The 16,142-nt window shown below is 44.3% G+C and overlaps 1 protein-coding gene across 6 annotated transcripts in view; it reads right to left on the bottom strand.

The window, feature by feature from the left end:
• The window catches only part of bcar3 (BCAR3 adaptor protein, NSP family member), a 215,145-nt gene extending 204,070 nt beyond the window's left edge, over positions 1-11,075 (bottom strand). The window contains exons 1-2 of one of the 6 annotated variants that reach the window (XM_063064628.1): positions 10,500-11,075; positions 8,352-8,524 (exon numbers count right to left, since the gene is read on the bottom strand). Coding sequence is in view for 2 of the 6 variants with exons in the window: in XM_063064625.1 (XP_062920695.1) it covers positions 8,094-8,189 (96 nt within the window). In the remaining 4 variants the exon portion in view is untranslated. Of the gene's footprint in view, positions 1-8,093; positions 8,306-8,351; positions 8,525-10,499 lie in introns of those variants that run through there. The other 5 variants (XM_063064629.1, XM_063064627.1, XM_063064630.1 and 2 more) reach the window with 5 other exon arrangements.
• Positions 11,076-16,142: the final 5,067 nt, after the last annotated feature.

The raw sequence follows: 16,142 nt of genomic DNA, 5'->3' as shown, positions 1-16,142 counted from the left end.
ACAAAGAAGACCAAGCTGTGCGTGTACACCAGGCGTGCGTGTGCAGCACAGTCCTCTACGTCAGAGAGGCCTGGACGCCATACATCAGCCAAGAGAAGAGGCCAAACTCGTTCCACCTACCCTGCCTCAGGTACATCTTGCACATCTCCTGGCAGGAAAGAATCACCAACACAGAGATTCAGCGGCAAGCTGACATCTCCAGCATCCACGCATTACTGAGCCACAGACACCTCGGACGGTTGGGCCATGTCAAATGGATGGATTCCCACGGACATGCTGCATGGCGACCTGAGAGAGGGTTACCGCCCATGAGGAAGACCATGCCTCTGCTACAGGGATGTCGGCAAGTGCAACATAAAGTTGGCAGGCAACGACCTCAACACATGGGAACCGTTGAAGACGGGACAATATGGAGTACGGTGTGCTGTTCTGGTTGCCTGTCTACAGAAAAAATATCAAAAGCTTGAAGGAGTGCAGAAAAAAAAATACAAGGAGGTTGCTGGGTCTTGACCTGAATTATAGGAAAAGATTGAATAGGATTCTATTCTCTGGCGTGCAGGGGAATAAGGGGAGATCTTATAGAGGTACACAAAATTATGCAGGGTACAGGTAGGGAAAATGTGTGCAGGCTTTATCAGTTCAAATTGGGAGAGACTAGAACTAGAGGCCATCAGTTTAGGCTGAAAGGTTGAAATATTTAAGGAGAATTTGAGGGGAACTTCACTCAGTTGGTGGTGAGAGGGTGGAATATGCTGCCTACAGAAGTGGGGGACAGTAAGCGAGACTAGAACTAGAGGACATGGCCGCAGGATTCTGGGGGGGGGGTGAAACAGATAAAGGAGATGAAGATGAGGAGAAACTGCTTTTCCCCAGAGGGTAGTGAAACTGTGGAATTCTCTGCCTAGGGACGTAGAGGCTAACTCATTACATCTATACAAGAACTGTTAGATAGATTTTCTGCTTGGGAAGGGAATTAAGTGTTACGGGGAAAAGGCTGGGGGATTGGAGTCCAGCCATTATCTTATTGATGGAGCAGGCTCAATGGGCTCGCTCTCTCCCTGGCTGACGGAGTGCCTTCTTTCCCTTCCTACCCCATTTTGCACCCCCTCACGAGGTCACCCAAAACAAAACAAGAAAGCTGGATAAACCCAGCAAGAACATGGGTGCGTCTGCTGGAAGAGAAGCAGAATCCACATTTCTGGTTGGAGACCCTCTGTCCGAACTGGGAAGGAGGCAAAAGTAGCTTGTTAAACTGCACCGAGGGGGAATGGCTCTGACAGGAGGACACCAGGGATGAACTGCAGACACAATTATCCAGTCAAGGAGAGAATGGGAGAAGCCAGAGAGTGAGACACAAGGCGAGTCCTGTGAGGATGAAACCTGGAGCAATATACAAACTACTGGAAGAGCTTGGCGGTCGTGTACAAACCTGTGAAGGGGAGGGACGGGACGGGGCAGGAAGAGACGAAGGGGAGGGACGGGACGGGGCAGGAAGAGACGAAGGGGAGGGACGGGACGGGGCAGGAAGAGACGAAGGGGAGGGACGGGACGGGGCAGGAAGAGACGAAGGGGAGGGACGGGACGGGGCAGGAAGAGACGAAGGGGAGGGACGGGACGGGGCAGGAAGAGACGAAGGGGAGGGACGGGACGGGGCAGGAAGAGACGAAGGGGAGGGACGGGACGGGGCAGGAAGAGACGAAGGGGAGGGACGGGACGGGGCAGGAAGAGACGAAGGGGAGGGACGGGACGGGGCAGGAAGAGACGAAGGGGAGGGACGGGACCGGGCAGGAAGAGACGAAGGGGAGGGACGGGACCGGGCAGGAAGAGACGAAGGGGAGGGACGGGACCGGGCAGGAAGAGACGAAGGGGAGGGACGGGACCGGGCAGGAAGAGACGAAGGGGAGGGATGAGACAGGGTATAAAGGTGAAGAGGAAGGATGACATTGGGTATAAAGAGGTGAAAAGAGGAATGAGGTGGGGCTAGTAGGTGATAGATGGAATGAAGTGAGGTGGTGGGATGATTGGTCAATGGAAATAGGTGGGCGACGAGTTAAGAGAGAGAGAGGCTGGTGGGTGACAGAAGAAGGTGAGAGTTGTAAAATGCAGAGCACGTGGACATGCCAAGCCCTCCACTCCCACAGAGGAAAGAAAAACAAGCTGAACTCATATCAAAGTTGGGTTATTATTACAGACTGAGAAATTAAGACACCTGAAGTTATAGAGTTTAATAGTGTGTCCAGAAGGGTGCAACATACCCAGAAGGAAAATGAAATGCTGTCATAGGGTCCTACAGCACAGAAACAGGCCATTCACCCATGTTGACCTAATCCTCTGCTAAGTCCCATCTACCTGCAACCGGACTGTATCCATCTCAACCCCTCTCATCCATGTACCTATCCAAATTTCTCTTAAGTATTACAGTTGAACCTGCATCCACCACTTCTGCTGGCAGCACGTTCCACTCTTTCGTCATCCTCTGAGTGGTTCCCCCTCAGATTCTCCTTGAACATTTCACCTTTCACCCTAAACCGATGACCTCTAGTTCTAGCCTTCTTTATATTTAACCTACCTCTACCCTGCATAATTTTGTGTACCTCTAAAAGATCTCCCCACATTCTCCTGCATGCCAGAGAATAGAGTCCTATTCAATATTTTCCTATAATTCAGGTCAAGTCCCAGCAACGACCTTGTAAATTTTCTCTGCACTTCTTCAGGCTTTTGATACCTTTTCTGTTGGTAGGCAACCAGAATTGTCCTCACTAATGTCTTGTACAACTTCAACATAACCTCTCGACTCCTGTACTCAAAGCTTTGATTTATGTTCCTCAAGCTTGGTCTGAACCTCCCTATAACATTGGACCGAGTGGGATGGAGATTTATAGTGGAATCTCAGGTTAACTGCCAAACTAGAAACTAACGTTCCACAAAACACTCACCCAATGTGCTTGGTTTTTCCAGTGCAGAGGAGACCACACAGTGAACATCGCATGCAGCACATGAGACTAGAAGTACCACGTGTGGCAAGGCCATCTTGTGTCCCTGGATGGTGGAAAGGGAGTTTGAGGAGATCTGACATGTTGCCTACGAGTCCAGCGAATTTCAACAGATATACTCCTTGCATCACCATCTGGCACCAATGCACGGGATCGAAAGAGGCTGCAGATGATTACAGGCTCAGCTGGCTCCATCACGGGCCCCAACCTTCCCCACCATCAAGGACATCCTCGAGGTGGTGCCTCAGGGAGGCACCATCCATCATTAAGGACCCTTACCATCCAGGACATGCCCTCTTCTAGTTATTACCATCAGGGAGGAGGTACCGGAGCCCACATTCAGTATTTTTGGATTAGCCTCTTCCCCTCTGCCATCAGATGTCTGAATAGTCCATGAAGCCATGCCTTGCTCTTCTTCATTAACACTATTTATTGATTGTAACATAGTAATTTCTTTATGGCTTGCACTATACTACCGCCACAAAACAACAAATTTCCCGATATATCTCCATGATAATAAACCTGATTTTGAGCTGAAAGGATGCTGTTGTGTTGCCTATGGTTGAATGGGAAAGTCCCATAAGGGTGGCAGTCAGTGGGAAAGAAAGAAGACGGAGGATTCACAAAGGGAACGGCTCTGGCCTAATGCTGAACTAGTGAAACCCAATGGGTGCGCGTATTGGGGAACACCTCTGGTCCAATATAGAGGGGTGACCCTGAACTTCCCATTGCCTTCCATTTCAATTGTCCACCCCACTCTGCACTGTTATGGTGAGACAAGAATGAGGAACAGCACCCCATCTTCCTTCTGGGCACATTGCCAATTTCTGGACTCTCTACTGAATTCTACTACTTCAGTTAACTTGGGCCCTGTATCAGTCATCCAATATTAATACTAGCTCAGCTTGTTTTATTTCTCTCTGGGGGTGGATGATTTACTGGAATTGTCCTTCTCTTCTGCATTTCACAGTTCCCTTATTTTCTTTTATCTTTGTTCTCACTCTCTTTAATGCTTCCATTTACTTAAAGCTCGAAGTAAATTGATTATGAAAGTACATATACAGTACGTCACCATATACTATCCAGAGATTCATTTTCTTGCAGGCATTCACAGTAAGTGCAATGAAACGCAATAGAATCAGTGAAAAACTAAACACAGACAGACAAAGGATGTACAAAAGACAAGAAATCGCGCAAATATAAAATGGACAAACAAAATAATAATAAATAAGTAATAAATTATATTGAGAACACAAGCTGTAGAGTCCTTGAAAGTGAGTTCATAGCTTTTGGAATCAGTTCAACATTGGAGTGAGTGCAGTTATCCACTGGCTCAGGAGTCTAATGGGTAATAACTGTTCCTGAACCTGGTGGTGTGGGACCTAAGGCTCCTGTACCCTCCTTCCCGATGGCAACTGCGACCAGATTAGCTTTTTAACAGTTTATCCCCATAGTTGCCCCAGTTTTACCCTGTGGCATTCTCCCCCCACCCTGCAAGCTTTTCTTTGTCTCCATTGCAGTCTAACAAAAGGTCTCCAATCCAAAACATAGACTGTTCCTCTTCCCACAGATGAGACCTGACCCGCTGAGTATTTCCAGCATTTTGGTTCTGTTTTTGATTTCTAGCAGTTCCATTTTCTTTTCCTTTGACTGTAATGCAACATCAACAACAAAGCAACTATCACTGCGCTCTCCGTTTGGATCCCAGCCTAAGAGCTGACCCAACTGTGACCCCAAGCAGAAGGAGAGGGAGTCCTGAGAATGACATTGTTTAATCTCATTGTAGTACTTGCGTGATCCTAGGGTCATGGACGTGAATGTGTGTGAACTATTGTACAGCCAGAGCTGAAGAATGGCACTTTCACCCCTCTGATGGTTCAGCATGGCAATGCTCCAATCCCAGGGCTTAGATGTAATGCTCCTCCAGGCCAAAGACTGGCAGCAAATATTCCCATTAATCCACTAAAGAACCTCCTACAGTGATTAAGCGAGAGGGAGCCTGTACTTGCGCAGCCTCTCTCCTTTTGCCAGAAAGTCCTAATGCAGTTTAAATTCCCAATAAAGAAAGTGTCCCCTATTACTCAAGAGTGCAGCTTCATACAGTTAATCCCCACTGTACATCAGTCAAACATTGCTCAGCAGGGCACCAATAAAGTAGTTTTCAAAGTGCAATTGTAATATACCTGCTGTAAAATAGGAAACACAGCAGCCAACTTTCAAGGCGAGCTTTTGCAGACTATAGGGCAGGAGTTCCTAACCTGGGGTCTACGGGCTCCTCGGTTAATGGTAGCGGTCCTTTGTACAAGAAAAGTTGGGAAACCCCCTCCTCTCGGGAGATGGAGTGTGGATACCCTTTGCTAGGATACAGTGGATAACTCTCCTGCCTTTCAAAGCAAACAAGGGCTCTTTGATACCCACCCGAGAGAGAGCAAGTGGCACTATCTTTTAATGTTTCAACTGAAAAACATCTTCTTCAGCAGTAATTTCCTTCCCTAGGCAGTTAGTCTCATTAACCATGCTGGTTAGCCCCCCACCTCCTCTATTACCTCAGTCAGTGCACTGTAAACACATTAAACCATTTGATATAACGACATTTACACTGTAAATACATGCTGGTATTTATGCATATTTTAGACCATAAGGTATAGGAGCAGAACAAGGCCATTCAGCCCATTGGGGCTGCTCATCATTCCATCATGGCTGACTTATTATCCTTCTCAACCTCATTCTCTTGCCTTCTCCCCATAACATTTGTCGCCTTTACTACTCAAGAACCTAGCAACTTCCACTTTACATCTACCCAATGACTTGGCCTCCACAGCTGTCTGTGGCGATGAATTCTACCCATTCATGACCCTCTAGTTAAAGAAGTTCCTCCTCATTTCTGTTCCAAAGGGACATCCTTGTATTCTGAGGATGTGCCCTCTGGTCCTAGACTCCCACACTATAGGAAACATTCTTTCCATGTTCATATCTGAATTTCTAACTTTATTTTTTAAACTATTCTTTATTCTGTATAATTGTTGAATTTTGTTATTTTTTTTTGCACGTAGAATCAGCACACCACATGAATCTCCGAACACACGTAAATGTATATATTAATAAAGCTAACTCTTGATTACACTATGAAGCACCAGCATGAATTAAATACTTGACTCTTTACAGTGGGATGTGTATTGACGATATAGCTCTATTAACTGAACCATGACCGATGCCTTGAATTAAGAAAGGTATTTGATGTCCCCATACATCCTGTAACAAACACAGCTAATTTCATATCATGTTCACTGCCTTTGGCACAGTCTACGATTTCTGAGTGGGAAAGGCTCTAATTCTCATCAGTTAACAGAAAGGTCTAAATAGGCATGCAAGTAACCATTTTAATCTGAACTCTGTTTTAGATTAGATATGAGACCAGAATCATAACTAAGCCCAGCTGTTGTCCTGGTGCTGAAATCCTAGGTCTGTGTCGCTCTCCTTAGATAGATGGATTGGTGGTGAAAAATGTTTCAGCGTTAACTTCAGAATAATTTTGACTGATGGTTAAAAGAGAGAAAAAAAAGTTACAGTTCTGCTGGGAACAGGGGTACAAATACTAAAACGGTTGTTCAAAGGGAACGGAGTTCTTTTGTATTCTAAAGGTTCCTATTAAGGGTTAACTCAGAGAGGCGAAACCTGAAGAAAGTGAATATCCAGAACCAACGGCATCTTAAGCCAAGAACCCCATCTTCCATCTACATATTCCTCTCCATTCTGTACCTACACTCCGTGCCATTTTAGTAGGTACCTCCTGTTCCTAATAAAGTTGCCACTGAATGTATGTTCCTGTTCTTCTGCTGCTGTAGTGCAACCACCTCAACATGTGTGTTCAGAGGAGCTCATCTTCACCCCACTGTTGTTAAGCATGGTAATTTGAGTTACTGTTGCCTTCCTGCCATCTTGAACCGGTCTGGCCATCCTCCTCTGACCTCTCTCAATAACAAGGCATTTTTGCTTTCAGAGCTCCCTCTCACTGGATTTTTTTTTTTGCTTTTTTTCCCCCCCACACCATTCTCTTTAAATTCTAGAAACTGTTGTGTGTGAACACCCCAGGAGATCAGCAGTTTCTGAGATACTCAAACCACCCCATCTGGCACCAACACTCATTCCATGGTCAAAGTTGCTTAGATCACATTTATTCCCCCATTCTGATGTTTCGCCTAGAAGAACAACCGAACCTCTTGACCATGTCTGCATGCTTTTATGCATTGAGTTGCTGCCACATGATTGGCTGATTAAATATTTGCATTAACGAGCAGCTGTACAGGTGTTTCTAACAGAGTAGCTACTGAGTATATGTTCACAGCTTTAAGAATTACATTCCGTCACAAATTACAGTGGATGGTTTGTATTTCCAGTGACGATATATCCTGTATTTGAGAGAGACACAGAACAAAACTCTTTATCAGAAGTTAAATACTTATCAGAAAGTCAGAACACAAAGGGTTTGTTCCCTGTCTTTTAATGCATTCACAATTTTTTTTTACATTCGACAAATGTGGCATAATGTCAATTCCCATTTTAATTTTGAAATCACAGTTATCTGTATGGTGGCTTTGGGAGAAGTTTGGAGGTTACTTTGTCTAGTCTTTAACAGTCTTGTAAAGAGGCCATGCCTGAAGAAAGTGGCATCCATCATTAAGGATGCTCATAACCTGAGACATGCCCTCTTCTCAAAAACTACCATCAGAAAGGAGGTACAGGAGTCCAAAGACCCAAACTCAATGTTTTTAACATCTCCTTCCCCTCTGCCATTAGATGTCTGAATGATCTATGATTACTATTCTTTTGCTCTTTATATTTTGCACAATTTATTATAACTTACAGAATTTTTTTCTTGCACAATACTGCTACCACAAAACAACAAACTTTATGGAATTTATCACTGATAATAAACCTGATTGTGACTTTTTATGCATTTCTACAAGAAACTACAGAGAAGAACCCAACAACAAAATGGAGATTTATACAGTGCAAAACAAACAAATCCAATATATAGTTCATAATTGTGAATTCTTCACAATTTGATTGATTATGATTCTTGACCATTTTATACCTTACCATGTTCCACCACAGCTTTGTCTGGAGAGGTCTAAAGGAAGTGGTGGATACAGCCCGGTCCATCACAGGGAAAGCCCTCCCCACAGCTGAGCACATTTATGTGGTCCATCATCAAGGACCCCCACCATCCAGGCCACGCTCTCTTCTTGCTGCTGCCATCAGGCGGGAAGCACGGGAGCCTCAAGTCCCACACCACCAGGTTCAGAGATTATCCTACAACCATCAGGCTCTTGAACTGGCATGGATAACTTCACTCACCTCAACACTGAACTGCCTCCACAACCTATGGACTCACTCTCAAGGACTCTACAACTTTACGTTCTCAGTATTATTTCTTTTTATTTGCAGTTTGTCTTCTTTTCCACATCGGTTGTTTATGAGTCTTTTTTATGTATAGTTTTTCATAAATTCTATACCATTTCTTTATTTTCCTGTAAATGCAAGAAGATGAATCTCAAGGTAGTATATGTACTTTGATAATAAATTTTTCTTTGGATTTGACAATGACTCTTGTAAGGTTACATTCACTTCCATCATTAGGTTGCAGCCAATAGAAACCAGTTTTATAGCACACCTGGTTATACTTTCCAATGAAGTCTAAGTGTGGTTGGCCCAGTTTTCTGTCCATTCATCCTCTTCTGCAGATACTGAACAGTGCCAGCTGTCCTCTAGTGTTTCACGCAATGTACCACTGCCAACGTGCTGCCATGGTCTCTGGGCACCGCAAAACAACCCTGGGGATGCCACATTGTCAGAACAGCCACCCATCAGACCAACCATTAACCCCAGGTCCAGTGTAGCAGCTCAGAACAACAAATCCCATCCTCCTTTTCAAAGTAAAACACGAGTCCTTGGCAAACCATCACTGAACCAGCAGTCAAACAGATCAGCCATTAGTTTAACAAATAAAGATGCTGGAGGAACTGAGATGGTCAGTTAGCAACTATGGAAGGATATGGAAAAGAGACATTCTGGTTCAGGATCCTTCTGATTCCAGCACACACAACCATTAGTTTATAACATTACATCAAAGTCAATTATCAAAGTACTGTGTATATATGTCACCATATACTACCATGTGACGAATTGTCTTGTGGAATCTTGCTGTGTAATTTTCAGCCCCATAACTCTGTCTGCATTGGGCAGTTTATTGTCTACAGAGTGCTGTGGGAAGCTTCAAAGATATGAGAGGCTCCATTTAATATGAAATTTCTTTCATTATTTCACTCTCATACATTTACCAACGCCCCAAACTTTAGGTTCTCAAATGGTGGAGAAGGCTTTACCTGTAAGGGCTTTAACAGGAAAGCAGCATCAATGATCAAGGACCCCTGCCATCCGGGCCAGGCTCTCTTTGTGCTGCTGCCATCAGGAAGGAGGTACAGGAGCCTCAGGTCCCACACCACCGGGTTCAGGAACAGTTATTACCCCTCAACCACCAGGTTTCTGAACAAGATAACGTCACTCACCCCAACACTAACGTCCTAACTGATTCTGCAACCTATGGACCCGCTTTCAATGAGCCTACAGCTCATGTTCTCAATATTATTTATTACTTTATTATTATTTTTTTTTCATTTGATTGTACTTTGCACATTGGTCGTTTGTCTTTGTGAGTAATTTTTCCTTTGATCGTGTTGCTTCGCAGTAATTGCGAACGCCCGCAAGAGAAGAATCACAGGGTAATATATGGTGACATACAGGTACTTTGATAGTAAATTTACTTTGAACAGGGGTGCACCTTCCTTAGCCAACCGTCACGGTAGCTCCTAGTCAGGAGAGCGCGTAGACTAAGGAACGTACCTTTGAAAGGTTGACCGAGTTTGGGCTTCCCTCATTGAAGCGACCGAGAGGATGCGAGGCGACTTGACGGGGTGTTTAAGATAACGAGAGGCATAAAGTGGACAGTCCAGCGCCTTTTCCGGGGGCAGCGATGGCCAACACCAGAGGCCATCGGTTTCTGACGAATGGGCGAAAGTTTAGGGGCGATGACAGCGGTAGGTTCTTTTCTAAACCCAGAGAGCGGCGGGTGGGTGGAATGCACTGCCAGAGGCAGATACGGTATAATAGGTCAATTTAGGAAACTGTGTGCGTGAGTAAATGAAGGGCTACGGGCTGTGTAGGAGGGAAAGGTTAGTTGGTTTATCTAGGTCGGTACAACATGGTGGGCCGAACGGCCGGCACTGTTCTATATTGGGGTATGTGACACAGAACCCCCGGTTGTTAACCATATCTGAGTCTCATCAATACCTGGAAGCCAGATTCCCCAGGGCAAAGCTCCAGTGCTCACCGCTGCCCAGGGAACTCGCCAAGCTAACCCAGCCTATTAATGCCCAATTTATTATTCAGAACAAATTCGGGGAAAGGTTTCCCACATTCCGCTGGAGCAAGAACGCCGAACCTTACCTCAGTGAGAACACCTGCACTCAAGGAGCCGTCCGGGCATCAGTTCGAGGAGATAACCCGCGGTAAACTTCCCCGGACCTCAGTGAGCGGTGGTTCACCTCTCCCTAGGTGATCGGCACTGGGACCGCAGACAGCTGCCGGTCCTGGGCTGAACAGAGTGGAGTTGCCAGGATGCGGCCTCGCGTTACGAAGTGACACACAAACAGCGAAGCTGTGCACATCCCCCGCCGCCCGCGGTCACACCTAGGATCCGCCTAATTACCAGTCACTGCTACATCCTGTCAGCAGCTGGTTACTCGCAATCATTCCACTAACTCGGGCAATTTTTTTCCTCTCTCTATCAAAAACCTCCAGTAATAACTTTCACTGGAATTGAGTAAATTGTTTCACGGCACTTCGCATTCCTTTCATTCTAACGAGGGGGCAGAATTATCACGTAGCCGCGGTGACTGCTGCAGTCAGCAAATTAAATGGAAACTGCGTGACTGCCCAGAGCTCCGCACCATGGACGCTTAGCCCGCCAGATCCAGAATGCTCCTTAAAAAAAGTGTCCGTCAACAACAACTTGTACTTGCGTGACGCCCTAACCCCGTAAAACGTCCCAAACGCGTCCACTCTTAAATCCCATTTGAGGGATTGAGGATTAATGCTGTATCCAGCAGCTCCCGCACGCCAACCCCCAAGGGGTATTAGGGATTAATTGGCGACTCCCAGGAGGCTTGAGGGGCGCTTTACTGGAAATGAGTATTGTTAGGAACTGCCAAGATAGGTCAGTTGGTTGCTGGTGCAGAGGCCTATGACAGGGGAAAGTGACTCTGAATTCATTGATAGGATTAGAGGAGAGCGGTGGTATGCATCGGGCGGGGGGGGGGGGGAGGGTGAGTATAGCCGACGTTATGACAGTCAAAGGTAGTGGTGAATTGGCATATAGGAGGGAGATTGAAAATCTATCTCACAACACCCTCACTCAACCACAGCAAAACCAAAGAACTGATTATTGACTACTGAAAGGAGAAGTCAGGTCTTCATCAGTGGATAGGAAGTGAAGAGGGTTAGTAGCTTTAAATTCCTTGGCATTGAGATATCAGTCTTGGCAGTGGGGTCTGACCAGGGTCCTATAATTGTACAGCTATATAGAACCCTGGTCAGACCCCACTTGGAGTACTGTGCTCAGTTCTAGTCGCCTCACTACAGGAACGATGTGGAAACCATAGAAAGGGTGCAGAGGAGATTTACAAGGATGTTGACTGGATTGAGGAGCATGCCTTATGAGAATAGGTTGAGTGAACTCGGCCTTTTCTCCTTGGAGCGGCGGAGGATGAGAGGTGACCTGATAGAGATGTATAAGATGATGAGAGGCATTGAGCATGTGGATAGTCAGAGGCTTTTTCCCAGGGCTGAAATGGCTAGCACGAGAGGGCATAGTTTTAAGGTGCTTGGAAGTAGGTACAGAGAAGATGTCAGGGGTAAGTTTTTTACACAGAGAGTGGTGAGTGCATGGAATGGGCTGCCGGCGACAGTGGTGGAAGCGGATACGATAGGGTGTTTTAAGAGACTCCTGGATAGGTACATGGAGCTTAGAAAAATAGAGGGCTATGGGTAACCCTAGGTAATTTCTAAAGTAAGAACATGTTTGGCACAGCATTATGGGCCGAAGGGCCTGTATTGTGCTGTAGGTTCACTATGTTTCTATGTTTCTTTGCAACAGAAAATTTAAATCTACACTGACAACCCCATGCCCCTACTTCATTAATAACTGCCTGCATTTTCCTAACTATATAATTTATATTCCTGTCTCTCTTCCACACTGCACCATCACCCACATATACAATTTGGAAATGTCTGAGCAAACATTTAAGGAAATTTCATTAATCAAAATATTAAAAAGGAGTGGGCTACACACTTATCCAATTTCAAACTTAACACCAAGTCCATGGTCATTCCAGCTTTACGAAATCCAGATTAGTATACAACTAATTTTTTGTTACTTTCCACAAAATAAGAAACCCTTGCTATAACCATTTGTGGCATTATGGTACTTGCATGTGAAGTTAATGAAATAGGTCTTGAACTGGAAAGATCTGTTTGATCCTCACCAGGTTTCAATACTGTAATTTTCAGGAAGCAGGAGGTAGCCCTTCAACTGATGTTGCATTAAAGAATTTCAAAATTAACATAAGTTTTGAATCTGATAACCATGTAAACATGTTATAACAAATATCATCTTTCCCGGGTGACATTTGACGGGCCCTTTTAAGTTCAGACAATGTCAATTTGACATCCAGGCAGGAACTAGAACATTCTTTTTTTTCCTCGGCAATTTGAGGGTTGCTTTCCAAAGTTCTACTATTTCAGAGTCAGAAACTGCAACCTTCTCCACACGATAACCAGTAATGCATCAAGTTTTCTGTCTCCCCCCCCCCAACTATTTCCTGTATCATACCTCAAATTAACCCCCCCCAGATCTCTTTGCCAATGTATCACACCACATTTTCCAATGCATTTTCTTTGCTCTTCTCACTGCTTTTCTAACTATAGCTTAATATCTTTTATGTGTATGAAACTTCCCTTAAAGCTTTATTCCACTCCTTCAAGAGAAGTCAAGTCCAACATAAAAGCCAAAGGGAGGGTATATAACAGAGCAAAAATTAGTGGGGAGTTAGACTCTTGGGAAACTTTTCAAAACTTACAGAAGGCAACTAAAAAGTCATTAAGAAGGTAAAGATGGAATACATAAGTAAGCTAGCCAGTAATATTAAAGAGGATACTAAAAAGTTTCTTCAGATACATGAAGTGTAAAAGAGAGGGGAGACTGGATATCAGATTGCTGGCAAACTATTCTGAAGAGCTAGTCAGAGGGGACAATGAAACGGTGGTTGAACTGAATAAGTATTTTGCATCAGTATTCACTGTGAAAGTTCCAGGTGTCAGGGGTCATGAAGTGTGTAAAGTTACCATTACTAGGGAGAAGTTTCTTCTGAAACAAAAGGTCTGAAGGTAGATAAGTTACCTGGACCAGATGGTGTACACACCAGGGTTCTGAAAGAGATGGCTGAAGAAATAGTGGAGGCATTAGTAATAATCTTTTAAGAATCACTAAATTCTGGAATGGTTCTGGAAAACTGGAAGATTGCAAATGTCACTCCACTCTTCAAGAAGGGAGAGAGACAAAGGAAAGGAAACTATAGGTCAGTTAGTCTGACTTCAGTGGTTGGGAAGATGTTGGTGTCAATTATTAAGGATTATTGGAGGCACATGATAAAATAGGCCATAGTCAGCATGGTTTCCTCAAGGGAAAATCTTTCCTGACAAATCTGTTGGAATTCTTTGAAGAAATAACAAGCAGGATAGACAAAGGAGAATTGGTTGATGGTGTGTACTTGGATTTTCAGAAGGCCTTTAACAAGGTTCCATACACGAGGCTGCGAGCTACAAGTCCATTGCATTACAGGAAATATTCTAGCATGGATAAAGCAGTGGCTGGTTGTCAGGTTGTCAAAGAGTGGGAATAAAGTAACCCTTTTCTGGTTGGCTGCCAGTGACTAGTGGTGTTCCACAGGGGTCTGTTTTGGGACCGATTCATTTTACTTTATACGTCAGTGATTTGGATGATGGAATTGATGGCTTTGTTGCAAAGTTTGCAGACAATATGTGCAGAGGTAAGTAGTTTTGAGGAAGTAGAGGAGCTACAGAAGGACTTAGATAGATTAGAAGAATGGGCCTATAAATGGCAGATGGAATGCAGTGTTGGGAAGTATATGATCGTGCACTTTGGTAGAAGAAATGCAAGAGTTGACTATTTTCTAAATGGAGAGAAAATACAAAAAGTGGGTGCAAAGAGACTTTGGAGTCTTGTGCAGGATTTCCTAAAGGTTAATTTGCAAGTTGGTGGTGAGGAAGGCAAGAGGACTAGAATATAAAAGCAAGGATGCAATGTTGGGACTTTATGAAGCACTGGTGAGGCCTCAATTGGAGTATTGTGAGCAGTTTTGGGCCCCTTATCTTAGAAAGGATGTGCTGAAACTGGAGAGCGTTCAAAGGAGGTTCACAAAAATGATTCCAGGATTGAATTGGTTGGTTATATGAAGAGCGTTTGATGGCTCTGGGCCTGTATTCACTAGAATTCAGAAGAATGAGGGGTGACCTCGTTGAAACCTATTGAATAGTGAAAGGCCTTGACAGAGTGGATGCGAAGAGGATGTTTCCTATGGTGGGAGAGTCAAAGACCAGAGGACACAACCTCAGAATAGAGGAGTATCCTTTCAGAATGAAGATGAAGAGGAAGAGGAATTCTTTAGCCAGAGAGTTCATTGTCACTGGCAGTTGTGGAAGCAAAGTCTTCGTGTATATTTATGGCAGAGGTTGATAGATTCTTGATTGGTCAGGGCATGAAGGGATATGAGGAGAAGGTAGGACATTGGGGCTGAGTGGAAAATTGGATCAGCCATTGTGAAATGGGTGCAGATTTGATGGGCCAAAAGGGCTAATTCTGCTCCTATATTTTATGGTCTTATAGTACTATGAGCATTAAAATCCCTATACTATATACCTTATTTTTCCCATTTCCACCCACACTTTCCAATACATCCAGTGTTAACCTTTCACATGGGTTATAAAAATTTATTATCTGTACTTTTACTGATTTCCCCCAAATTTCAACCACATTAATTCATAAACAACCTCAATCTCCAAAATTCTATGTACTTACATCATTTTTGACAAAGGTAGCCACTACTTCTCCATCACTCATTTTCGAATCATATCTTGTATCATTATAACATTGTACCTTAAACTTGAACAAGATTTCAACCCGGTTTCCTGTACAGATATAACATCACTTTTTTTGGGTAAATCTTCAATAAATTTCTTGAACTCCTGACCATCAGCTAACAGGCCTCTACCATTCCAATGTATGATTAGAAAAACTATTAACAACTCTCTCTTGAAGTCTGAACATTACTTACTCCTCCTTGTAAACAGGGGTGAATGCTGCCTGAACTCACCCAAGCACCGCTCCTGAATTTCTGCAAAAAAAACTCAAAATAAACAAGCAGGGAATTTAATAGCGGCCGCATATTAAATAGAGGGAATTTTACGGAAGCGGGGGTTGGGGAGAAGGGGTGGTGGCTGGTGGGAAAAACACCACTAATAACATTAGGATATTTGATCGTTTTTGGTGAAATCCTGAAGCTGTGACTGTTTCGTGAAATTCCTCCTCGCTCGACCCGTTGTCCCAGCATGCCCTGCTGTAGCCTCCCGCCATTTCACCGATCTCAGTCTCTCTCCGGCACTCGTTGTTTGAGCATTGTTTGCCGCGAAAATAAAAATCTTAGATCTTTTGAAAAGTGGCACGTCGCCTGCCGAAGTGGGCCGTAAGGTCGGTAAGAACGAATCGAGCATTCGCACAATAAAGCAGAAAGAAGCTGAAATTCGTGGAAGTGTTAGTGCTACCCCTACAACGGCAAAAATGGTCTCTCTGGTTTGTGATAAGACTGAGAAAGCATTAAGTGTGTGGCTAGAGGACATGTCACAGAAGCATATCCCTGTTGATTACAAAATCATGCGTGAAAAAGCACTTAGCCTCCAGGAGCACTACTGTGAGGGGGTTGAGGAGAGCGTGAGGAAGGAGTTTAAGGCTAGTAA

This window comes from Mobula hypostoma, chromosome 12 (genome assembly GCF_963921235.1).
Source record: "Mobula hypostoma chromosome 12, sMobHyp1.1, whole genome shotgun sequence".
In the NCBI taxonomy this organism is placed as follows: domain Eukaryota; kingdom Metazoa; phylum Chordata; class Chondrichthyes; order Myliobatiformes; family Myliobatidae; genus Mobula; species Mobula hypostoma.
The sequence above is the reverse complement of the archived record's forward strand: the minus strand, read 5'-3'. Positions and strand labels throughout refer to the sequence as shown.